At 38.5% G+C, this 25,311-nt stretch overlaps 1 protein-coding gene across 15 annotated transcripts in view; it reads right to left on the bottom strand.

The window, feature by feature from the left end:
- Nucleotides 1-7,484: 7,484 nt before the first annotated feature.
- EIF4G3 (eukaryotic translation initiation factor 4 gamma 3) overlaps nucleotides 7,485-25,311 on the bottom strand; it is a 340,922-nt gene continuing 323,095 nt past the window's right edge. For all 15 annotated transcript variants that reach the window (XM_065929977.1, XM_065929979.1, XM_065929983.1 and 12 more), the window contains 6 exons: nucleotides 24,597-24,678; nucleotides 22,251-22,349; nucleotides 14,984-15,130; nucleotides 11,318-11,399; nucleotides 9,642-9,788; nucleotides 7,485-8,119 (listed from right to left, as the gene is read on the bottom strand). In XM_065929977.1, the coding sequence (XP_065786049.1) occupies nucleotides 7,938-8,119; nucleotides 9,642-9,788; nucleotides 11,318-11,399; nucleotides 14,984-15,130; nucleotides 22,251-22,349; nucleotides 24,597-24,678 (739 nt within the window). In that variant the 3' untranslated portion in view covers nucleotides 7,485-7,937. The remainder of the gene's footprint in view (nucleotides 8,120-9,641; nucleotides 9,789-11,317; nucleotides 11,400-14,983; nucleotides 15,131-22,250; nucleotides 22,350-24,596; nucleotides 24,679-25,311) is intronic.

Raw genomic sequence — 25,311 nt, forward strand, 5'->3', positions numbered from 1 at the left:
TCAGAAAATCTTGATAGTCTTATTGTTGTTCAGTCATGTCCAAACTCATGGACTGCAGCACACTAGGCTTCCCTGTTCTTCACCATCTCCTGGAGCTTGCCCAAACTCATGTCCATTGAAGTCAGTGATGCCATCCAGTCATCTCATCCTCTGTCATCCGCTTCTCCCCTTGCCCTCAATCTTTCCCAGCATCAGGGTCTTTTCCAGTGAGCTGGCTGTTCACATCAGGTGGCCAAAGGACTGGAGCTTCAGTGTGAGCATCAGTCCTTGCAGTGAATACTCAGGGTTGATCTCCTGGTTTGATCTTGCAGTCCAAGGGACTCAAGAGTCCTCTCTGGCATCACAGTTCGAAAGCACCAATTATTCGGTGCTCAGCCTTCTTTATGGTCCAACTCTCACATGCGTACATGACTCTTACTTCTTCAAAAAGTTTAATATCATATTTAACCAAGACTTAATGCATTGTTAAGCTTGGGAAACAGTACTGAAAGTGATTCTGGATGTGCTTATATGGTTGGCACGAGTAAACACCTTTTTTTTTTTTGGTTGCGCTGTGTCTTCGTTGCTGCTCAAAAGATTTTTGGCGAGAGGGGGCTACCCTTCATCGCAGTGCGCAGGTTTCTCACTGCAGTGGCTTCCTGTTGCAGAGCACAGGCTCCAGGCAGGCGGCTTCAGTAACTGTGGCACATGGGCTCTAGTTGCTCCATAGCATATGCAGTCTTCCCAGACCAGGGATCAAACCCATGTCCCCCTGCATCACCAGGCAGGCTCTTATCCTCTGTACCACACCAGGGAAGTCCGAGAGTAAACTCTTTTTAGAGAGGACAGTGGGGGCCCATACAAGTGAGACTGGACAAATCACCAGTGAACAGTGGTATTAGTATTAGAACACAAATATCCCAATGCCAGTCAAGATCTCTTTTCTACTATGGCTTACAACTTCTTCCTGTACGACCTCTTGCTACCCACCCAGGTAACATTTCCTTTTTTTTTTTGCCCAGTTGGCTCCTCGGATGGCCTAATTTGCTTAACCCTTTCAAGTTTACTGGATACATCTAAGACCTTACAATATGAAGGTCTTATGACCTTATGACAATATGAAACCTTACAGGTTTCAATATGCAGCACTTGCACTGTCAGTTAACTTCTGGTTACTTCATTAGTTAGTCATCTAGGCAACATTTTAACACTGTACTGTATGGTACACTTTAATAGACTGTCTGAATATTTCTAGCTAGGGGAAAGTTAAAACAAATCATCATCATAGGGAAAGAGAGGGAGTATTTTCACTCCTTTCTTCCTGTTATGGACGATGAGCAAAAACATAATTATAGTATGTATAGGATGGCGTCTTTTGAGTACCAGAGTTATCACAGAAAAAATGAAGCAGTATTTTCAAAAAGCCATAGTGTTCCTGTGAAACTAGCTCACCTTCAGTAAAAAGAAAGAAAGAGTTTAAAGTGCCAGCAAAACGAGAAGCAGAGACATATCAGTAGTAATGAGCTCACCCAATGCCCAGTTCTTGGTTTCTAAATAACATTCTCTTAAAAGAAACCAAGGCTCCCAGAAGGAATGGCTGATTCTATAGGTAGTGGTTTCTTGTACTGTCACAAAGTAAGTGCTCGAAAATCTACAGATGAAGAAACGTCAAAGAAACACATGAATCAACCTAAAAGTGCTCCCAAGGCCAAAGCTGGAACAACCTATGTGACAAAATAATGTGGTACTGGATTATAACTCAAAATATAAAATAAATATACATGAATCTGAATTGTTAGTGACTAGCTTCCAAGCAGACCAGAGTAAGAAAAGGGGAAAAGAAAAGCTAACTTTGGAGTGGAGACCTGGCAAACACCACCATAACCACATAGTTAAGGTGAAACATCACCAATGATGTCATGGGAGCATCACATACCGCCCCCCCACCCCTCCATTATGATATGAGAAGGGCACTTCACTTACAAAGTATTTTTATCCCCAACTCATTACCTTAGTCTAATCATGTGGTGCTGGAGAAGACTCTTGAGAGTCCCTTGGACTGCATGAAGATCAAACCAGTCAGTCCTGAAGGAAATCAACCCTGAATATTCATTGGAAGGACTGATGCTGAAGTTGAAACTCCAATACTTTGGCCACCTGATGTGAAGAGCTGACTCATTGGAAAAGACGCTGATGCTGGGAAAGATTGAGGGCAGGCAACAGGGAGTGAGATGATTGGATGGCATCACTGACTCACAGACATGAGTGTGAAGAAACTCAGGGAGATAGTGATGGACAGGGAAGCCTGGCATGCTACAATTCATGGGGTTGCAAAGGGTCAGACACAGGTTATTGACTGAACAACAACAATCAGGAGAAAAACACCAGACAAACCGAACTGAGGAACATTCTACAAAATACCTGACCAGTGATGTCAAGGTCATGACATACAAGGAAAGATTAAAAAACTATCAGAGGCCAGAGGACACTAAGAATACATGATGACTAAACATAGTGTGGTATCCTGGATTGCATCCAGAAGAAAAAGGACAAAAAGGGAAGTGGTGAAAACCAAAGTCTAGAGTTTAGTTCATAGCAATGTACCAATGCTGGCTTCTGAGTTCTGATAAATGTCCACTGGTAATGTAAGTGAAAGTCATTCAGTCGTGTCCGACTCTTTGTGAGCAAATGGATTGTACAGTCCATGGAATTCTCCAGGCCAGAATACTGGAGTGAGTAGCTGTTCCCTTCTCTAGGAGATCTTCCCAACCCAGGGATCAAACCCAGGTCTCAAGCATTGCAGGCAGATTCTTTCCCTGCTGAGCCACAAGGGAAGCCCCTGGTAATGGAAGACATTAATGGTAATAGGGAATCAGATGAAAGGTACATGGGAATCTACTAGATTTGAAACTCTTCTATAAGCCTAAACTTATTTCAAATAATATATTCATTAAAAAAAAAAAAACTTGGCACATGATTTCTTTGACATGTGACTTCAGGATTTGGTAACACAAAATGATGTCTCTTTGGGCATGGGATGGGTGGTAATCCTAACACTAACAGGTAATCACTTTCCCTCCGAGGGATACATGTGGTATCTGAAGCTAGTGAGCACACAGTGGATCTCTCCCTAAACTACTGGAGGATGTTGAGACTTATAGGGCTCAAGTGTATTGAATAGGAAAGGTAATCGTCTATAAGACTAATAAATTGGGATAGTGAGTAGAAAAGTGAAAGTGAAGTCACTGAGCCACGTCCGACTCTTTGCAACCCCACCGACTGTCTCCTACTAGGCTCCTCCATCCAAGGGATTTTCCAGGCAAGAGTACTGAAGTGGGTTGCATTTCCTCCTCCAGGGGATCTTCCCAACCCAGGGATCGAACCCAGGTCTCCTGCATTGCAGAAACTTTCCTGAGTCACAGGGGAGCCTTAGTGAGTAGGAGGGGCTCCATTTCAAGGCGTTTTTTACTCCTTAATGAGTAATTTTACTCTCATGGCAAGGAAGCAGCCTCAAGCTGTTCAGGAAATCACTCACTATGTCCAAATGTGCCTTATCAGAGAGGACAGATAAAACCTGAAACACCAGGGTGCACTGAAGCAGCCTCTAGTTCATGCAGGAATTCCAACCCTAAGGAAAAATGACTCAAGTAGCAATGAATGAGAGGTCTAAACGACCAGACCCCAGGTGCCAGTGCTAGGATGTTGGACATCCCAGGTCACGTAGCTCAAGTTCACAGAGTGACAAAAAGAAGTCGTGAGGAACTTGCTCTGAATGAGCTGATGGTTGTAAACATATCGCCAAGTTTTATCTAAAGAAGTGACAGAGAACAAAAAAGGAAAAGACAGAACAATCAGGGTCTACATCAGGTCCCTGATGTTGCAAACGCTCGTGAGGTTTGATCACCTGCTAAATGCTGGATTGAAGGTCAAAACAAAAAGCAATGCGATGTAGAATTTTATCCATATGAAGCCACAGAAACAGAAAGAGTAAGTGGCTCCCAGGGGCTGAGAAGAGTAGAGAATGAGGAGGGACGACTCAAGGATACCTTGTCTAGGTTTTTGGCTTGAGGAAAATGTTCTGAAATCAGATAGTGGTGATGGCTGCACAGTGGTGAATACGGAAAATTTTGGGTGACTTTGAAAAATCATTCACCTTTGGCTGCACTGGGCGTTTGTCCCTGTTTGGGCTTCTAGTTAGGTCGGGCGGGGGCTACTCTCCCGTTGCGGTGCGCGGGCTTCTCACTGCAGCGGCTCTGTTGCTGCAGAGCGCGGGCTCCAGGCCAGGTGGGCTTCGGGAGTCGCGGCTCCCGAGCCCTAGCGCGCAGGTTCAGCAGTTGTGGCCCACAGGCTTAGCCACCCCGCAGCATGTGGAGCCTTCCTGGACCAGGGAACGAACCCATTTCCCCTGCATTGGCAGGCGGATGCTTTGTCATTGGACCAACAGGGAAGTCCTGGGTGTATTTTATAGTATGTGAGCTATATCTCAATAAGAAAAAAAAAAAAACATAAAAATTAAAAGGAATGCAAAAATGCTCCTCTCTTCAAAACGGGGACTGTAGGAGTGCATAAAGGCCAACAGCATGGAGAAAACTGAAAAACTGGATCCTTTTTTTTTTTTTTAAAAAGAATAAAATTTAAGGGTATTCTCTGGTAGTCTAGTGGTTAGGATTCTGTACTTTCACCACTATGAAAGTTCCTGGTCAGGGAACTGAGATCCTGCAAACTGCATGATGCAGCCAAAAAGAAAATAAAAAAAGAAGAAATCTTAGGTAACGAAAACAGCGAATTACATCCACTAGCCTAAGACTACTTTTTCTAGCTTAGCATCCTTTTGGTTTGAACGGAGTCATTTGAAAGAAAAAAATGTCAAAAAACCCATAATGATAACTTGTTTGAAGAGTGGTTCGAGAACAGATAAAACTATCTTTGGGCTAATAATTGTAAATAACCTACAATGTATTTTGAAATGTTAAGAAAAGACAAAAACCAAATCAAAGATCTGCCAGCATAACAAAGGGCAGACACTTCTTAGTGGGTTAGTATGCTGATGTAACATGTAAAATTCTAGCTTTCAGTTTCCATAAAAAATGTGAGTTTCCATGAGAGTAAAGACTGTCTTATTCACTTATATTTCCTGCACTTAGAACACAGTAGATGCTCAGTAAATATTTACTGAATGAAACAAGTTCATGACGCAGCTATGAACTGGCTTGCTGGTTTTCGCAAGAATCTAAAATGAGTTTATTTTGAAAACTGGCATCATGTTCTTCTGCTAGAAAGGGAAAATAACTCATTTTAATGTAATCAGACACTAAGTTAGCTGGCTTGAATACAGGCACAAAGCGCCTTAATGAGTGAGCCAGATCTTAACGGACCTACCTCTTCCCAAAGGGAAAGAGCTTCAAAGTGAAAGAGCTGCAGGTATGTCAGTGCTGTCCATGTCATCTATTACCTTAAACCAAACATCACCAAACCTTGCTTTCAAGTAAGAAAACTGTAGAGAAAGTAAGAGTCATGACGGTGTTTCTGCATTTCATCTGGTACAAGTGTGGATCAATTTGCTGGTAGTTTGCCACTGGTAACCTTGCTAATCCCATCTAACATTCTGTATATAAAGCAACAAGTTACCCAAAAGTTACTTTGGAGTCTCCTCATCACAGTTCATGTTACAGATGAGACTGCAGACACTTATTTCTGTTATTGTACTATAGATGTTTATATAGCTGAAGCTTTTTTCAACCCTTGAATTATTTTCCCCCTGATATTCTTCTCTTTCCTCCAATCCTTACACTTGTCCACATCTGAAATACTGATGAACAGGGTATCACTGCTACCTGAAGTTCCTTCCTGGCTAGACCCCTGCAAACAGCAGCCACTGATTTCCAGAAGGCAGTTCCCACCCCACACCCTGTGAGTGCTGCCAGCACCTAAAACTGCACCACATTCGGATTTCTGGCTCGGAATCCTCTGCACTTTGATTCTGGCAGCTGTTAAAACTCAAAATAACAGAATCGAGTTGCTTCTTCCAATGGAGGGCTCCCAGGCAGAGCCTGTGGTCAGACCCTGAAACAGCTTTTCAGGCTCTGTCTCTTATGACAGCAGCTGTCACCTGCCTGTCACAAGACTTTCAGGACTTTGTTCTTGGAGAACAGCCTTCGGCTGCTTCACAGTGGGCTCTGTGGGCTCCTGGAGGGGGATCCTGTATTGTGTTCAGCTACAGTCGGAGAGAGAGAACGTTTCGCTGCCATGGAAAGTTTTGTTCTTGTGCACTACAAGTCTTGCCAAGTCTCTCAACGTGAGCATCTCTTCAGAGATGGAAGCCAGAACTCTGGTTACTCAGATACAGAATACAAGGCTGCATATTTGGGAGCAGCCTGGCTTTCTTCATAAAAGCACTTTGTAGGGTGATGGCCTACAAATAATTGAAGTGGAAAGCCACTTGTAGAGACAACAACTCCATCAAAGGACACACACACACACACACACCCCAAACACACACACACACCAACCACAGCGCTCCAGTATCTGTCAGAGAAGCAAAGGCCCAAGCCACAGTCCACTTTATACTCACCAGAATGGCTTGCATGAATTTGAAGTTGGGTAAATGTGATTTTCACACGTGGTATTGGTTTGGTTTTAAACCACATGCTCACTTATTTTAAGAAGCGTAATTTAACTTTGGTTTCTTTAAAAGACATCTTTGGGTTTCTTAAGCATTAGAGGTAGTGATGGTTTTAAGAATCACTGGTATTGGTCGTTTCAAACGGAAGTAGTTTCCCTAATCCAAATACATGCAGTGGGACACGCGGGGATTTATAACGGTGCTGCTGGCTTTGTTCCTGCCAAGGATGTATTTTTGCTTGGTGTTGTAAAGAAGCATCCCTTGGACTTCAGAGAAGCTCCCCCACCCAAGCATGAGTGCCCTCCTTTGCCCACAGAGCAGCCTGCCTTTTCCAACTGCAGACACACAGACACACACTCTCGCCCGCCCACCCCTCAGAAGCGATCTGGATCAGACAACCCGGAGTGAGACAGCACCTCCCAGAGATGGGCGCACGTGCAGCAGCTGTCAAAAGGAGAAGCCACTTGACTTTCTTTTAAACTTGCAATGTTTGCCTTTATTTTGTTCTTTATATTTTGAAAGTGAAAAGAAATAGTACTGAGTCAATTTCTGTTTTTTTTTTTTTAAATATTTGTTCTATGTATTTACAAGCCTTAAAGTTGCTCTAAAGATTTCAAAAGTATTAAGAGTACTTTTCCCAGGGTAGCACTTTTTTTTTTTTAAACAATTCTTGGAGTTCTCTGGTCCACAGCATTTCTTTCTGTTCCAAGGTTATGTATGTTTTGATTACTATTGTGATTTTTTTATTTTCTGAAGCAAGCTGAGAGGCAGGCAGAAAGATCTGATGCCAAAAAAAAAAAAAAAATCTTTCTTACCTTGTTCACCCCAAACCTTCTCAAATCTGGACTAAATACTATGCTTTAAAACAAACGTGAGGTGCATCTGAAGGGGAGGGAAATTTATTTCTCTGCTTTTCTATTATACAAGTTGTTTACAGAAACTGCAAATTAAAAAATTACACTGGCATTTGCAGTCCTTAAAATAAATTAAAAGTTCTCAACTTTTTTTTTGTTTTTTTTTTTTTTGCTAAACAGATGTGTTTTTTTTTTTAAAGTATGAGTCCTCGTTTAAAAAGAAAAGATTAAAACAGAAAATATTTTCTATAAATAATACATGTATTTTGGTTTTAGTGCTCCCGCCCTCCGGTTTGAAGGTTACTTTTTCCAGTACCTTTTTCCTCCATGATCACCTTTGTTTCTCTTTCCCCTCTCCCACTCGTGCACACGTGGGGGTTTCTGCGAGAATTGGCCTTGCTGCACTGTGATTGGCGAAGACGTGAACCTTTTTAAAAAAATACTTAAATTGTTTCTTTTCTTTCTTTCGTGTATTTGAAGTCTTAGTTATCCTCGGACTCCTCCTCTGCCTCCCGCAGCCAGGTGAAGAAGGCGGTGACAGACTTCAGGGCCACGCCCTTCCCACTCTGCTCCGCGGGGTCCTTGCTACTCTCCCACTTGTAGAAGGCATCCTCAGAGATCACCTCCTCGTCATACAGGCAGTCAAAGAACATCCGGAGCAAATCTGCAAGGGGGTGAAAGGAGACCATCGGTTTGGGGGCGCTGCGGCCGTGAGGAGGCCGCACTCCCATCCAGGGAAGGGATGGAATTCACTGGCAGGACGCCCCGTCGGGGTCACTTCATCACACTCCCTCCTGACAGCCTAAGAGCAAAGTCATTTGTCTAAAGAATGAGAAAAAATTTAGGCAGTCGGAACTAGTTCTTATTCCAATTATTTTATTCAGTTTGAACTGTTTTCTGATATTACTGAGCTGTTTGATGTTACATAGTTTTCAACCTGAACACTTAAAAATACAAGAATGATTTTTTAAACTTTCTTTTTGATACATTTTCTTTGAGATTTTACGATAAAACCATCTAATTTTTATAAATATTGGGAGGAAAAGGCAGAATGTACTTTCTCTCCTCTAATGTTGTTTTCAAAATGAAGAGAGTAATAATTCATATGAAAAACATGGGTAGAAACTATCTCATCTGGATTTTATCCAGTGAAATGATAGCATTATTTTCAGTGCCCAGATGATCTGGGCAATTTTAGTCTTCTGTTTTACTCTCATCATGGAAACTCAACTTATTGTTTCAAAAAGGACAAATTTATAGATAGAATATCTCTTCAGTTATACTTTGAGGACTGTTCCAATCCCTCCCTTTATTTCCCAAAGGGATTTAGCACTACTAGCCAAGAAGAAAAACTCTGCAGAAGCCACAGCCTAAGGAAATGCCAAAGAATTACTTCAGTGCTATCTCTGAAATAGCCATATACTTACTGGCTACTTTCAGAAGTTTCAACTGAATTTTCAAGATTTAATACGATTCACTTAATTTACCAGATCACTAACACTTGGGTGTTCGAGTTACCGTATTTGTCTGGTTAGCCAGATCTAACTGTAACTCTTAACTGAAAATTAGTCTAAAATGCCTTCATGTCTTAGTTGGGTATCTGAGGATTCTGACAAGTATCACCCTCTCTCATTATTAAGGCCTGGGTCCAAGAAGGTGGAAAACTGTACTGCACAGACGCTAATGCCACGTGCCCTAGACCTGCACTGTCCAATAGGGTAGCCGCTAACCACATGGAGCTACTGACATTTAACATTTTAAGTTCAGTTCCTTAGTCACAGTAGCCACATTTACGTGCTTGACTGACACAAGTGGTTCATGGTTGTCTTGTACTGCATGACAGATGGAAATCATCATGGCAGAGATTCTTATAAGACAGACGTGCCCGAGAATGAGGATTAAATCTGCTCATCACCTGATTTAATCACTGAGATTAAATCTGCTCAATGATTATTTATATATCATTATATAAGTAATATAAACTAGTCTTCTTGTCATTTTCTCATAAAAGTCAACCACTTAAAAACATTCATGTTTATCAAAGCTACAGGCTGATTGAGTTTTTGTCACTAGGGATTCTTCTATTTCCCACTGTTTAAAGCCCATCAAACCATCTCTCGAGTGCTGCCTTGGATAAGTTACCCTCACCCATCAGTTGAGTTGACTGGACGAAGAGGTAAACTTACTGGCGGGTTGATCAAGTTTTACTATCGATGCTTGTAGTGCATAAAGTGCTTGCAGCTCCTTCTCTGTATCTGAGTCCAGGTATTTGAGTAAGATCGGCACTCTCTGCTTGATAACAGCAGTGTCCACTCGGAAGGTCGAACAGTCGGCTGGAGGAGACAGAAGAACTGAGCATTAACACACACAGTTGTTTTCAGTTTTCTGAATCAGTAAGACATACATGACCCTGCAGGGAAAGAGGAACCAAGGGGGTCTGTGGTAAATATTTTGAAATGCCAAATTTTCTAAAATCTTAATTAAAACAAAACAACGTTATTGAATTTGTTGTAATACTGCTTCTATGTTTTCGTTTTTTGGTCGTGAGGCATGTGGGATCCTAGCTCCCCAATCAGGGATCAAATCCACACTCCCTGCACTGGAGGGCGAAGTCCCAACCACTAGACCACCAGGAGAATACATGAAATTCTTCCTGAAACAAAAAACAAAAATATGGAGGAGGATGTATTTAGAGTGCTGGGCTCCCTCAAGAGTAGTGCACTCAGTTCTTTATCTTTAATCATAATTAAACAGGGACAGTGGTCTCATGACATTCCAAACCATAAAAACAACATTAAAAAGGAAATTATAAAGAGAGAGTTCATTTACATCTCTTAAGAAGGGTAAAAGAATTAGACCTGTTGTATTATTACTAGCAGTTGTTGCTATTGTTTAGTCACTCAGTCATGTCTGATTCTCTTCGACCCCATGGAATGTACCCCGCCAGGCTCCTCTGTCCATGGAATTCTCCAGGCAAGAATACAGGAGTGGGTTGCCATTTCCTTCTCCAGGGGATCTTCCCGACCCAGGGATTGAATCCATGTTTCCTGCACTGGCAGGCAGGAGGCCTAAGCCACCAGGGAAGCCCCGTTATCAGCAGGATGAGGACTAGCTGTGACAATGGCAAACACCACCAGGTGTTTAAATTCATCTGACAGAAAATCTTGAATCTTGGAGCTATCTCTATAATGATTCTGAACAAGTTTTCAGCTGATAGATTTTTTTTTTTTTTCTATTTCAGTGACAGAAATGTGGGCTTCAGTCCCAGGCCAAGTGGATGACCTCGCTAAATCTTGGTAAAAACTACGTGCAGTTCAGACCGTTTAGAGTCTCTACCAATCAGAATCCTGTCTGTCTATGTAATTCATAAACATTCAATAATATTGTCTTATCAGGTCAACATAAAACAGGAGAAATAATTGGTATTTTCTTTCCTCATACATGAATTTACATAAAGTGGCTTTTCTTTTGAGATTAGCCCTTCATCGACATTGGACAAGAATATTCAAATTGTTCATTTTAACTCGGGAATGGAAGGCAGTGGAGCCTTTGAATGCTGGAGGTGAAAAGGAAAGGAAAAGTCACACTCGGCAGACCACCGTAGGAGCAGGCCCTGCCGTGCTGCTGACCTGGGGAGCAGAAGGCCCACAGCGGCTCTGACAGCTGGGCCCGCTGCAGGCAGAGCAGCTGTCTGCGCCCACGGCCCAGGACCGCCAGGCCCTGTAGGCAGAAACGGCGTTCGTTTGGCACAGGAACTGCGCTTTACAGTGCCGCTGGTAAAGGCAACGTAAACTCTGACCCGTATCATCGGCAGTGGACATAGGGGGGATTTTCAGATGTTACCTTCAGAAATACCACTTACCTATAATAGCTGCTTTGCAGACGGCTGTCATTAAAGCTCTAAGGAATGTAGGCGAACTCATCTGGCTTTCATCTAGATTAGCCTGCAATCAAAAGTAAACAGAATAGTTAAATGTACCCTTGGCACACCAGAGGTATTATTTTCCCCTAAACCAGGCTTCATCTTGCACTAAGGGCACATGAGATCATGTTCAACTTTTTAGTAAAAATTAGTCTTCTGATTCACCAGGAAATACTGGGGCTATCACCAGTTCTTTCTGAGAGTGTTCTACATAGCAGTATTTTGTTTCCGGGGAGCTTACCACTCCATATCCTCTGTTCATTCAGTTAAACAGTGCTGTGCACTATATACATTTGGAAATGCAACTGTTTAAAAGCATTTTCCCTTTTCAATAAATAAGCCATCTTAAGATGATCTTTCCAAATCTATAAAGTTGAAAGAACAACTATTCCGCAGCTACAGAGTATTTTAAGGCCTACTTTGCTCAGTACTGTGCAACTATGTTTAGATGTGCTAACGCTGCTTTTTCATCTTAATTTTAATGTGAATTAGAGGCTAATTTCTAGAATTACCTCAAATAAACACCTCAGGTAGTGGTGAGATAACTGTTCCTCTTTTCTAAGGATGGCAAAAACATGTATTCTGAGGTAAGTTAAATAGAGTAAATGAACCTCCAACTTATTTTTTAGTTTATTTCTCTTAAGATCTTATCTTTTTGATATAAAATACTACACTAAACCAGATGGGAAGCAAAAGGAGAAAACACACAAAAGCAGCCATTTTCTAGGCAGGTATTTCAAATATTTGCCAGAGTTTATGTTCCTTATGCCTGTGAACAGAATTAATGCTTATCTCAGCTTCTTTTAATAGCTTAGAATACCACAGCACAGCACAGTATTTTCTACTTAAAGAGTCACTCTTAAAATAACCAGCTAGGAAAAAATTAAAAATGCCATTTAAAAAGGTATGTGTTACAAAGCTAAGAATTTCAAAGATATTTAGAGATCAGTTTAATGCTTATGAATTTTAGAACTGATGTATATTAACCAGCAGCTCTCTCTTTGCTGAACACCTAACCTCACAAATATCACTTGGGAGGAACTGGTGGTTTCTTGAAAGCAGAGTCAAGAGTGGTTAACAAGTCAGATGGCTAGCCCTGCAGGATACTGGCAGAGCTGAACAGAGAGGGCCAGGCCACCGTTCGCTGCTGCTCTCGTCCCACAGGACGGAAACGTGGCGCTGCTGCTGATAGCTAAGGCTGAGAATAACTTGGGGTAAGAGCTGTGTAGAAAAGATTTCATGATGGTTTATGTTTTATATGGTTTATGCTCATGTACCACTTTAAATAACATACAGACTGAAACCATGGCTGGTCTAGCCCAGGAAATTACTTCTGCAAAGTCTGAACAATTATTTTTGAATAAATGAGAGAATAAAAATACACCATTACTCTCTGGCTCAACAATACTTTATAAACAGGTTGTAGAGCTATTTCAGCTGAGTATAAAATCCCCAAAGGATCAGATTTCAAGTAGTCAGAGAAAAACAAATTAGCTAGATGTAATTACTGATAGATAAAAACCCTTCAAAACCATTTGACTGTTTCTTCCATTTTAAAGAAATGAACCATGTATTTCTTCTACCAAATAAAGCCAGACACTATAATTCTAGTTTTTAAGAAGAGAAAAGACATGAAGAAAAGTATCAAGAACACTAAAGATGAAGCAAAGATATTAACAAAAATGCACAAGAACAATACGGAAAATGGGTCTGCTAATTGGAAACAATAAGCAAAATCAGATTATTGTATAGTACTAGTATCAGATTTACAGCAACAAACACCTTAGATGTACTGTGAGCTCAGTGACCATTATAATGTTTTTGTTTCCTTGATCCTTTTTTAAAATTCACCTTTATTAGGTATCATTTACATTCATTAAAATTTACCCTTTGTCTTATTTTTAAGGAGAATAACTGTTGGCCTGGAAGAAGCTAAATAAATACTACTATTTAAGAAAATAGGGCCCAACATGGATGAAGAGGTAAAAACAGCATCATTTGGCAACATATGAGAAATAAAAGACCAAATCGCTGAAAGAGAATGATGTTCAGTATGCAAATATTGACCTGACTTCTAAAACATAAAAGAAGGTATCTGAGGTCAATAATATACCAGAAAGCCTGATACTAATTCTATCCTAAAATCTACAACAAACTATCATATGAATGGTTTAAAAGTCTTACAGAGGAAAGAGACGGTTATGCTAAGAATAAATAAGGACGAAAAAACCCAAGTCATGCTAAACTAATCTCCTCTCCTTTTCTGATATGATCACCATATGGCAGCTCCGATGGATAAAGCTGTAACTTTCCCAGAGTTTAGCAAGACTTCTGACAAATTATAATAGTACTCCCTTGTGGGCAAGATGAAAAGACAAACTGGATGGTAGGAATGATGTGAAGTAATAAGCAAGCTAACAGCTGAAATGTCCACCAGGATGGCGACGAGATCTGGTCCTAAAAAGCAGGCTGCTGTGTCCTGGGGCCGACTCTACTCACACACGTTCCCCGTGACTGGAGTGAGGGCAAAGCTGACACAGCAATCCAATGCAAGGAGGGTGCAAAGTGAAAAAGATGGCAAGCAAAATGTATGACCAAGTTAGAGTTGAAAATGTCCTGAAGACTTTTATAAAAAGTGCCTAATTTAAGATCTAAATAGAAATAAATGTTCAAAACACTATTTTGGCTCAAAAAAGAAATGTGTAAGTTTGGGATGGAAGAGATGACTAACCTGTAGAATATAAATAAGTGGATACTACAAGACTGAATGGACCGGTCTGGGTTCACTGTGGTGAGCCTGCCAGAAGCACAGTGTTAAAAAAGAAAGCAAAAAATGCCGAAGTACCACCTAACTCCATACTGTTGGCCCACAGTTGATGGTCACACTGTTTACACATGTCACTTAGAGAGGCATGTGCAAAACACAGGTTACGTTTGTATGAGAATAATCAGACAAGGGCCTGGATACCAAGATTTTAAGAAGGAATGAAAGAACCTACAGGAGGAGTCAGGAATATATCCTATTGACTATTATAATTTACTTTAAAAAAATATTCCCAATCAGGTGAGGTGATAGACTATCCCATAGACAGGAGGGAAAATAGGTTAAAAAAATTATGAGAAGCTTCATTATTTCTCAATGCCTGGAAATGGTTAAAGAAACAACAACCCTTTAGGAGGACTACAAAACAAGAGTTATATAAGACAGAGAGAACTAGATTAGCCCCCCATGGCTTTCTTTCAACTTGGATTAGTACATGATTCCATGAAAATGTGCACAAATAAAACACATCTACATAAACAAAAGTTAATATTTAAAGGAATATAGTAACAAGTTAAATACAGACATGATAAATGGACTCTACAACACAAGATATTAAGGTATGTTATGAAAAGGTAAGCCAGCATATTTCATAATAATTACATATTTATTAATTTTATCCAGGGTAGTATCTAAAATGTGAGAACATGAGAAAGAAATGAAAATTTTTGAATGGCAAAATGTAGTGTATATACTAGACTAATGAGAAATCCAGAAAAAATGGTTTATGTTCTGAGTATTTTTACTAGACTTTATAAAAGACTATGAATCTTTAGTCTTTATACCTCTACCCAGTCAAAGATCTGTTCATCATTTGCCTTGTCCTCAATAATGAGTTTCTCGAGTCGCTTATACAGCTCTTCGGCAGAGAGTTCTTTCTTCAAAAGTGCTTCAGAGGAACAGGAACTGTCAGACTCTAAAAAGTCCAACTTCTGAAACATACAAAGTTAAACATATTAAAATAATTCAATATTATTATCACCCTGTGAAAAAAACAAAGTCATGGGCTATCTCTTCTATCTCACGTGCAATCAAAATGATCAGCAGAAGCCCATCTGTATTTACAGTTCTGAAAGATTCTAAATGCATTATTCTTCTGAATATACCATTTTTTTTATACTGAGTATCTCTGATTCTCCTTACTTTTCCTCCAAATCATTCTGAGCTTCAGTCTTCATTTTCAATATGTCTGATCCACACTATTAGTTTCAACTGTACAATATAGTGATCTGACTTTTGTATATACTGTGAAATGACCACCACAGTAAGCCCAGTCATTCTCTGTCACCTTACAAAGTCGCTACAATGCCACTGACTGTTCTCTCCAAGCTGCACATTATACATTCCCATAACCTACTTATTTTGTAACTGCAAGTTTGTACCTCTTGACCCCCTTCACCTGTTTCACCCCTTCCAATCCCTTCTGGTCTGGCAACCACCTACCTCTTCGCTCAATCTATGGGTTTTTACTTGTTTTGTGGATCCCACGTGTAAGTGAAATCAGGCGGTGTTTGTCTTTCTCGTATTTCATTTAACCTCATACCCCTGCCTGCGTCAGTCTTGCTCTCAGCGGTGACACAGCTCTAAGGCAGGGCAGGTGTACCAGCAAGGATACAATTTAACTACCCTTCTGCAGCCTATGATTAATATCACTATTGTCACAGAGCAGCTGTCAAAAACTCTACAGCTTAAGTTTTGTCAAGTCCTTCAAACACCTCCTGACCATTCTGAATCCAAGTGTGAAAAATGATGCCATGTAACTCTTTGGTGAGTATTTTTTTTTTTTAAAATCAATAATCAAAGTGATATTTCATTTTCTAGGGTATAAGGCCATGAAGTATATATAAGTATGCTTTACTTTATACAGCTTCTCTATGCGAAACCCATAAAGATTAAAATACTAAAGATTATTTACAAATTTTTCTCTAATACCATAGAAGACTCATATATATTCCTATATCCTCCTTGGATCCATAAATCAAAAATTACCTGGAATTCTGTAAAAAAAATTCATTTTGTTTTAATTGTCTTCACCATGTACGTAGCACTTTTAAATAACATATTCCTATAAAGCTTTAGAAACATGATTCAGTATCACAATTTTTCTGATTCAACATTGATAAATGTGTTAACTACCACATTTCAATATACATACAAAATTACGAGATGATGGCCGTAAGTTCTTTTAAGAACAGGCAACTGATTTCTCATAACCTTGAAACATTCTCCAAATTTGTTTTAACATTATCTTAGATGTTAGAATACCTACACAGAATACCTCTTTAAGCCACCCTACACCTACACAGACAACTGGAGGTCTGGCAGCAATTAACATTAATAGCAAAGTTAAACATTAATTACACTGCTCATTAATAAAATGATCTAAAATTGTGAAAGTCTTTACCATGGCCTAAAGAAGTCAGTGGTGAGCTGTGAAGTTTAGCTTTTTCACTGGAGAGAAAACATTTATCCCTCAGAATCCCTGTGTTTCTGTGCAAGCCATCTAATCTTCCTAGAACCTAGAAGGCTGGGCTTCAAATTTATGGATCAGCTCATCACTATCTTTTGTAGTATGTAACAGGGTTCCCAGAAAAAGGGCATTACACCAGCCACTTTAGAAGAAAGCTAAAAGTCAAGGTAAGGATGGCCAAGTTTTCTGAAGCCTCATTTTTCTTGTTTTCTAAACATTTTTATTAATAACAACACTATGCATAGTTGACTGAGTTCCTCTCTACGCTCAGTGCTTCTTAAACATTATCTCTCTTTTAATCTTCATAAAAAGATAGATATTATAATAAGCATTTCATAGGTAAGGAGTCTGAGGTTTAGAGAAATCAAGTAATTTTAAAGTCTTAAGTGTGAGAAAACTGGAATCTGAACCCAGGTTCATCTGACTTCAAATAAGGGTGCTACATGTTTTCATTTCTTTTGGATATACACCTAGAAGTACAATAGCTGGGCCTTATGGGAATTCCATGAGAAATCATCCTTATGCAGCTATTTTTGTAAATTATGTCTTTATACAATGTATGCCCATTAACATATATTTATCATTTTATGGATTTGCCTTTTAAATCATAATCATTCAGTAAACAAAAAGGAGTTACAAATGGAAAACAAGATAATGCTTGATTTATATTTATCTGTGTGGTTACCTTTACCAATTATCTATATTTCTTTGCATGGTTTTGAGTTGCATTCTTTTGCTTCAACCTGAAAGACTCGGTTAAGGATAGCAGGTGTACTAACTAACTTAGTTTTAATCTGGGATGTCTTCATATCTTCCTCATTTTTGTAGGAAATACTGCAGATATACAAACAGTCTTTAAATTTTAGTACTTTAAGTATATCTTTCCAATGTCTTCTGACAACCATAGTTTCTGGTGCGAAATTGGCTGTTAATTTTATTGAGGTTTCTTTGTATGAGATGAGTCACTTTTTCTCTTGATGCTTTCAATATTTCTTCTTTGTTTTTGTCTTTCAGCAGTTTCACTGTTTATCCTGCTTGGAGTTTGTTGAAATTCATAAATATGTAGATTCATATCTTTGATCAAATTTGGGAAGTTTTCAACCATTATTTCTTTAAACATTTTCTTCTGTCCCTTTCTCTCTTCTCTGGGGCTCCATTATGGTATACTGATATGCTTGAAGCTGTCCCCTAAGTCCTTAGACTCTTCATTTTTCTTGATTCTTTTTTCTTTCTGCTCCTCAATCTGAGTAATTCTTCTTTTAAAGCCTTTTATATGTTAAATGGATTAATTTTTCAATATGTGTTATTATAATTAAAAGGTTTTTAAAAAATAAACAACTATAGGGACATTTTTATTTAAAAAACTCAATGATATTGTTTCATATAACAATGCCAGGAATTTCATTGGGAAAACAATTAATAAAAGGTGTATCTGCAAATACTAAAGACGGATTTTCATCATAGTAAATCAGTGTTGAATCAATGATTCCTGATTGAACAATTTCAACTGCGCTATTTTCAAGTTCACTGATTGATTCGTCTGTTCAAACCTGCTGGTGTTTAATTTTTCCTTCCAGCTTTTGTCACTTTTCAATTTCCATTTGGTTGCTTTTTATAATTTCTACCTCTTCACTGGTATTCTCAGCTTATTCATCATTCTGATTTCCTTTATTTCTTCCTTCGTGGTCGTCTTTAGCCACTGGAGCACAGCTGAAGCCCTGGTCTAGTATGCCTAATGTTTGGGCTCCCCCAGGGATGCTTTCTGTCAGTTTCTCTTTTCCCTTTGAAAGAGCTGTATTTCCCTGTTTCTTTGCATGCTTTATAATTTTTTGTTGGAAACCAGACCTTGCAATGTGCTAAGTCTGGACATCAGATTCTCTCCTTTACCTAGGAGCTGCTGACGTAGTTATGTGTTTATTTAGTGACCTTCTGACAAGGACTGTACTCCTTCCTTTGTGTGGTTCCTGAAATCTCTGACCCACTACCTCTGCTGTCAGCCAGTGACCTTTCAGAAATTTCAGTGACTATCTGGACCTGAGGAGAAAAACAGAGAGGTGTGGGGAAGACTCTAAAGTGTTCAGTTTAAGTTCTGTAACAGACTCCATCTGAGAAGCTGTTTCAGAGTGAGGAATGGAAACAAGGTCCTGAAATGGATTCCTGGTGAAGTGGTAGGCATGTTAAAAGACACAACGCCAGTCTCTGGAGGACAAGGTCGTTACTGCTCAATCTGGCATCAGAAAGACAGAACTACTGTCCTTTCTGCTGTCTACCACACAGCTGCAGGCTGGTAGCTTTCTAGGCAAAATACCTGAAATTTACCACACTCTTTTTTCATCAAACACTGTCCTGGTTCTGGCAGTACATTTGTTCCACTAGATTCCATTATTTCAAAATAGCTGATTCTAACTGTCCCAGCTCAACAGTTGTTTCAGCAGAGGGACTAACTCTGGATCTTCTTTTTACTTCATCTTTCCTACATCTATGCATGGTTTTATAATTTTAAATTAACCTTATATTCCTGTGATAAACCTACCTGGTCATGATGTTTTATCTTTTTTTGTTGCTGTTAGATGTGACTTGCGAAAATCTTGTTGACAACAAATTTAGTAAACAAAATTTTCTCTATGGTAATTAGGAATTAGTCTATAGTTCTCTTTTCTTGAAATGCCTTTGTCTTGTTATCAATGTAATGCTGGCCTCATAGAATGAGTTGGAAAATAGTCTCTCCTGTTCAATGTTTTGAAAGAATTAGCATAAAAGTTCTACAAAATTAGCATTACTGTTTCCTTTAACATTTGGTAGAACTCATCAGTGAACTCATCAGAACCCTGAGTGTTTTTTGTGGGAACACTTTTAACTGCTATGATTTCTTTCACAGATATTCACGTTATCTGTTTTTCTTCTTGCTCAAGAAATTTACTCATTTCAACTAAGCTGATATGTTGACTGGCATAAAGATTATTCATAAAATCCTCTTATCTGTTGTTATTTTGTGGAGAATACGTACAATGTCACCTCTCTCTTTTTGTTAGAAATTTGTGCCTTATCTTTTATTTTTCCTGATTAGTTTAGCTAAGGGTTTATCAACTTTATCTTCTCAAAGAACCAGCTTTTGACTTCAGTGACTTTTCTCTATTCTTTTGTTTCACTGATTTCTGCTCTGATTTTTGCTATTTCCTTTTTTCTATTTACTTTGGAGTTTTATTTGCTCTTCCTTATTCTAATTTTTTAAGGTTGAAGCTGAAGTTAATGATTTGTGACCCTACATCTTTTCCATACAGGTGTTTAGTGCTAAAAACTTCACTCTAATACTGCTTTAGTTGTACCCCACAAATTTTTATGGTTTGTGCTTTTACTTTTATCCAGTATAAAATATTTTTAAAATATCTTTTATGATTTTTTATTTGACTCATGGGTTATTTAGAAGTGTGTTACTAAGTTTCTAAATACATGTTGCCCTTCTTAAAGGTTAGTTTATTTGGAAGTCAACTCTAGATTAACTGGTATTTTCTCAGCACTTTAGAATTATTCCACCATCTTTTATTGTCATCTATGTAACACTTTGACTGACAGAATACAATTGGGCTTTCACTGTTGTTTTAATATGCTTCTTTCTATCTACTTTAAAATCTTTTTCTTTTTTGGATATCATGCAGTTTCACTACAATGTAACTACTCTATGTAGTATTCATATATTTTCTACAGATTCATATATTTTTCAGTTCTGGAAAAGTCTTAGCCACAATCTCTTCAAATAATGACTCTTCTCCATTCTCCCTAATTTCCCTTCTAGGACTCCAATTAGACACGTTACAGACTTTCTCTTTCTAGTCCCTAAATATTATTAACATCTATCAGAATTCTATCTAGTTTCTTCTCTTTTTATATCTGCCCAATCATATTTGCTCATTTTTGTGACTCTTTTTAAAATAGTGCTATTTTATGTTATGAGTTATAATTCTATTATTCCAAGTCTCCAGAGTCTACATCCTGCATTTATTGCCTGTTTACTCTCATTCATGGTTACTTATTTCACTATGTGTTAAATGAACTCTTAAGTATTAACTCATACATTTGGATAATATTAATTTGTAGAAAATAAGAGGTAAGTTGAACATGTTTTCTCCAAAGAGCATTTTGGTTTGGTGCTCGTGGAGCTGGGTTAATACTGAACTAGGACTATTCCAGCTTCTTCAACATCTCCAGGAGCACTCCAAGTGGTATTAGGCAACATGCCCTTCACATGTGCTTCTGCTCAGTTGCTTGGCCATGTCCGACTCTCTGCAACCCCATGGACTATAGCCCACCAGGCTTCTCTGTCCATGGGGATTCTCACATGTGCTTACTGCTCAGAATTCATATTTCATCTTTGGCTTTTCTCCCCCTTATTCATTTTGTTATTTGGAAGTTTATTCCACGTTCTATGATCCCAGCAATGAAAGATAAATTACGCCTTATGTAGGTTCTTATTATCATGGCAGGAGTGCTCCTTAGTGTATCTAGATTAAAACCAGAAGAAAGCTAAAATCCACTGTGAATCTAATGCCTTTATCCAACTTAAAATATACATGCTTTAAAATCATTTTCAGATTGCTTTATTATTTTCTTTTAACCTAAGAGTGACTTTTTTCTCCTATTGCTGAATTTGTTGGCTATCTTAGCAGTTATTTTCCTCAGATGTTTTCGGATTTTGATTTGCAGGATCATTTTGAGAAGAATTTTTTGTTTTAGGACCAGATTATATGGATTGTGGAGCTTTCTGCCTTGTTGTGGATTTCTGGATCCAGTTACCAAGTCAGTAGGCAGCTTAGTTAAAGTTCTATCTACAAGACTGTACCTACTTCCTAACACTTATTTATCGAGTTTCCACTTAGTGATACGCAGTAAACCTGTCTCCAACCTTCTACCTTGTAAGAGGCTATTACCCTACAGATATAACTTCTGACTTGTTTCTATCTGCTTTCAGACCCAGAGCTCAGAAGACTTGTAGCTTTAGCCCTATTACTCCTGCTTTATTTATCAATTTCATTCCTGGTTCAAGGACACATGTAACTTGTTTTTAAAATGTGTCTAATTTCTTAAAATTTTCCTTTATTTTTAATCCATCATCTAATGAATGCATAGGCAAACAGCCATGAGGTTGTTAAAAGTTCCCAGACAAGAACTGTGATTGGTTCCAACAAGAAATCAGAAAATATTTCTCCTTAGGAATCATGAGTCTTTTTGAAGGTAAAGTGGCCTTAAAGTATAAATGTAAAATGACATCTTGACCATGATTCCTATTTTGGTCTAATTTTAAAAACTGTAAAGAATCTACCTGCTATGTGGGAGACCTGGTTCAATCCCTGGGTTGGGAAGATTCCCTGGAGAAGTGAATGGCTACCCACTCTAGTATTCTTGCCTGGAGGCTCCCATGGACAGAGGCGCCTAGCAGAAGTCCATGGGGTCACAAAGAGTCAGACACGACTGAGCAATTTTAACTTTCACTTAATAACTGGAATACTGATGCAATTACTTTTATCTCCTCTAAGAAACAAACGAAACACTAACAAACAGGAGGTATAAGCCTTGCTGCCACTCACCTGCTCCAGGAGAAAATTATGTACATCTTCCCCTTCTGGTAAAAAGTCCTTCCAGCTGAGGTCAGCCTCCCGCCATAGGGCTCCCACTTTCTTATGGCTCTAAAACAGAGATTAAGTCCAGTTCATTTACTTCTACATTGGAATGAGGGGAAAAAAAGTTAAGAGCGCAGAACTGTGAAGGCTAAAAAACTGAAACTTTTCCCTGTGTTGATATGAAGTTAATTTCTTAGGATTCTCAGCTTTTAAGCTGAGAAGTCTGAATGTACATAAATGTAGTGGTAAATGAAGTACAGTTGCTTAAGGTTCGATAATTTCTTTTACCAGATGACTTATTTGGGGATCGGCAGGCTTGATGTTCGATGTTTTTTTTTTTCCTGATGTTTTTTTGAATATAATCATCTAAAGAGTTTAATTCACACAGCTTATAAATTCAAAACTGTCTCTTTTCCTGGACACTGCTGTATGCATTAGTGATTAAAGTCATTCAATAAGCCTTGCTGCAGGCCCTCATCATAGTAGGTTATCATTATGCTACTTAACATGAGAATGATTAAGGAAGTTACTGCTCCTGAACAAGGAAGGAGAATTATTTCAAGGGCAAAAAGAAGTGCAAGGTTGAGCCTAACAAACAACAGAGAAGAGCCGCTGTCAGCTGGAAAACTGATGAGGAGGTTCCAGTCCACTCCCTAAACCAAGTCACAGTGATAAAGGAAAGCGTCAGGCTTTGAGGCTGCCACTGTCATCTAAGGAACACAGACTTGATGTTTCACAGACTAACAGACTAATTTGCCCAAGGCATAGCTGATAACCTGGCAGAGCTAGGATTTAAACTCTAGGTTAATTTCAGAGTTTATGTTCTATGAGAATTTTGTTTTAGTTAGGAAGAGTGAGAATCTGCTTTCTGTTTCTACAAGAATTTGAATTCTAACAAGAATTTGAATTTTAAGGGATAAAGTCAAATAGGTAGAAGAGGAGGAGAAAATTCTGGATCTAGAAAATTAGGGTTCAATAAAAACTTCAGTGCCATCAAGCAAAGGGTATTAAAAATATATAGTAATCAGCTAGAACTAGAGATGAGACTATTCAGTATACCTATCTATGAGTAATTATCACACAAATTAGATACAGGGGAACTTCTGCAGATTTAGACAGAGAAATGATATGCTGTTTTGTTTTTTATCAGTGCCTACAAAACAGTGAAATCTATCATACCAGTATCTCTTGCTCTGGTATGAATAAGTCAGAAATCACTCTAGAACTTTCTAAGTGAGTTGTTTTGTTTTGATGTTTCTCACCCCAGGAGTTACATCACCTTTCTCTTTGGGAAGCTATACCACTTTTCCAAACCTCGTAACCTCTAATATAGCATTGACACAATTTTTTGGTTAAGATTGGTCTGTCTCCTCTTCTAGTCTATAAATTCTTTGAAGGTTTAGTCATCTTTGTAGACTAAAATCCCAGCAAAGGGCTTTGTAGAGAATTATGCAGTAATTCTAAATAAATTCTAAAATAAATGTAAATTTAAGGTAGAAATTCACAATCCTGTAGAATCTTTTTCACCACCTATTCCTTTTTTCCATTAAACAATCCTTTTATTGAAGTTAATGTACCATGCTGCGCTAACTTCTGCTGCACAGCTAAGTGGTTCAGTCTCATATAAACACAAACACGGTCTTCTTCATGTTCTTTCCATCACAGTTTATCACAGGATACTGAAAACACTTCCCTGTGCTATAGGGTAGGTCCTCACAGTGTACCCATTATGTATTCAATAGTTTGAATTTGCTAACCCATATCCCCAATCCATTTCTCCCCTCCCCTTGGCAACCAGAAGCCCGTTCTCTATTTTGAAAGTCTGTTTCTATTGCATAGATAACTTTATTTGTGTTTTAGATTCCACGTATAAGTGATATCAACATGAAATTTTACCACCTATTTCTAATCAGATTGCTTAGCCTTAATCCAAAAATAATAAAATTAATCATTTCATAAATCTCATCTTTCTCTGAAAGCAGAGGAGTTTTAATCAAAATCTATTATAATAAAATATAAATAATATAGCCATTTTGCTTCAAGAGAAAATAAAACACGTCTTGAGATTCTTTAAATTTTACCAAATCTAGCTGAGATTAGATAATTTCTTCCCAAATTACTAAAGAACAGAAAGGCAAATATACCTTTGGAAGAAACTAGACTGAACCAGAGACTTCACTCTCCCCGCCCCCGCCAAATAATAGAAATTAACAGAATTACTTACACAGCAATACCCAAGTTTTTCACAAATAAACCAAGATCAAAATCATGACACAATACACTGCTAAGTCCAACACTAAGTTTAACACTCACCATTTGCTTGCATAGAAGGTGCAATATTTCAGAAATCAAGACTCCAGCTCTTCCAACAGGAAGTAAAGGTTTGCAAAATTCTCTGTAAAAGATGCAAGTATTGCTTAAGTACCTCTGAACAAATTCTCTGTTTTAAAAACAGGCAAACAAAGTGTGCCAAAAGAACAGATACTGTGCAACCTAAACAATACTGGGAAAGTCCAAGCTCCAGAAGATGCTCGAAGTAATAATTTTCAGCAGAAGTAGTTCAGAGACCTCGGGTTTTTATGCCTCATTGAGAAGCTGGAAAGAGGCTTTACAATTGCTGGGTTTTGCCTTTTTCTCTGTTTCAGTGACAGAAGCAATGCAAAGATCAGTCTCACTCTGTTTATGTAAGTTTACATAACTTTAAGCTGAAAGGAGAGAAGTACCTTAGATAACAGGAAGGTGTGAAGCTTGCTTATAAAATATGTTTAAGAAAGGAAGCTTTTCTTTAGAATATGGATGAAACAGAAAGGAACCAATTTTCCCATAGTCTAAATCAGTATTTCCCAAACTATCTTCCACAGTATATTAACAATTATTCCTCAAAAAAAAAGGATTCAACAGTCAATTAAATGAAGCGATGCTGACTGAAACAAAGCTAAATAATTTTTACTTGCTGCTTTGTTTACAGGGCTCTCACAACTTTACTGTGCTATATTCACTTTGTGCTATATTCACTTTGTGAATCTCA

This window comes from Muntiacus reevesi, chromosome 3, assembly GCF_963930625.1.
Source record: "Muntiacus reevesi chromosome 3, mMunRee1.1, whole genome shotgun sequence".
Taxonomy (NCBI): Eukaryota; Metazoa; Chordata; class Mammalia; order Artiodactyla; family Cervidae; genus Muntiacus; species Muntiacus reevesi.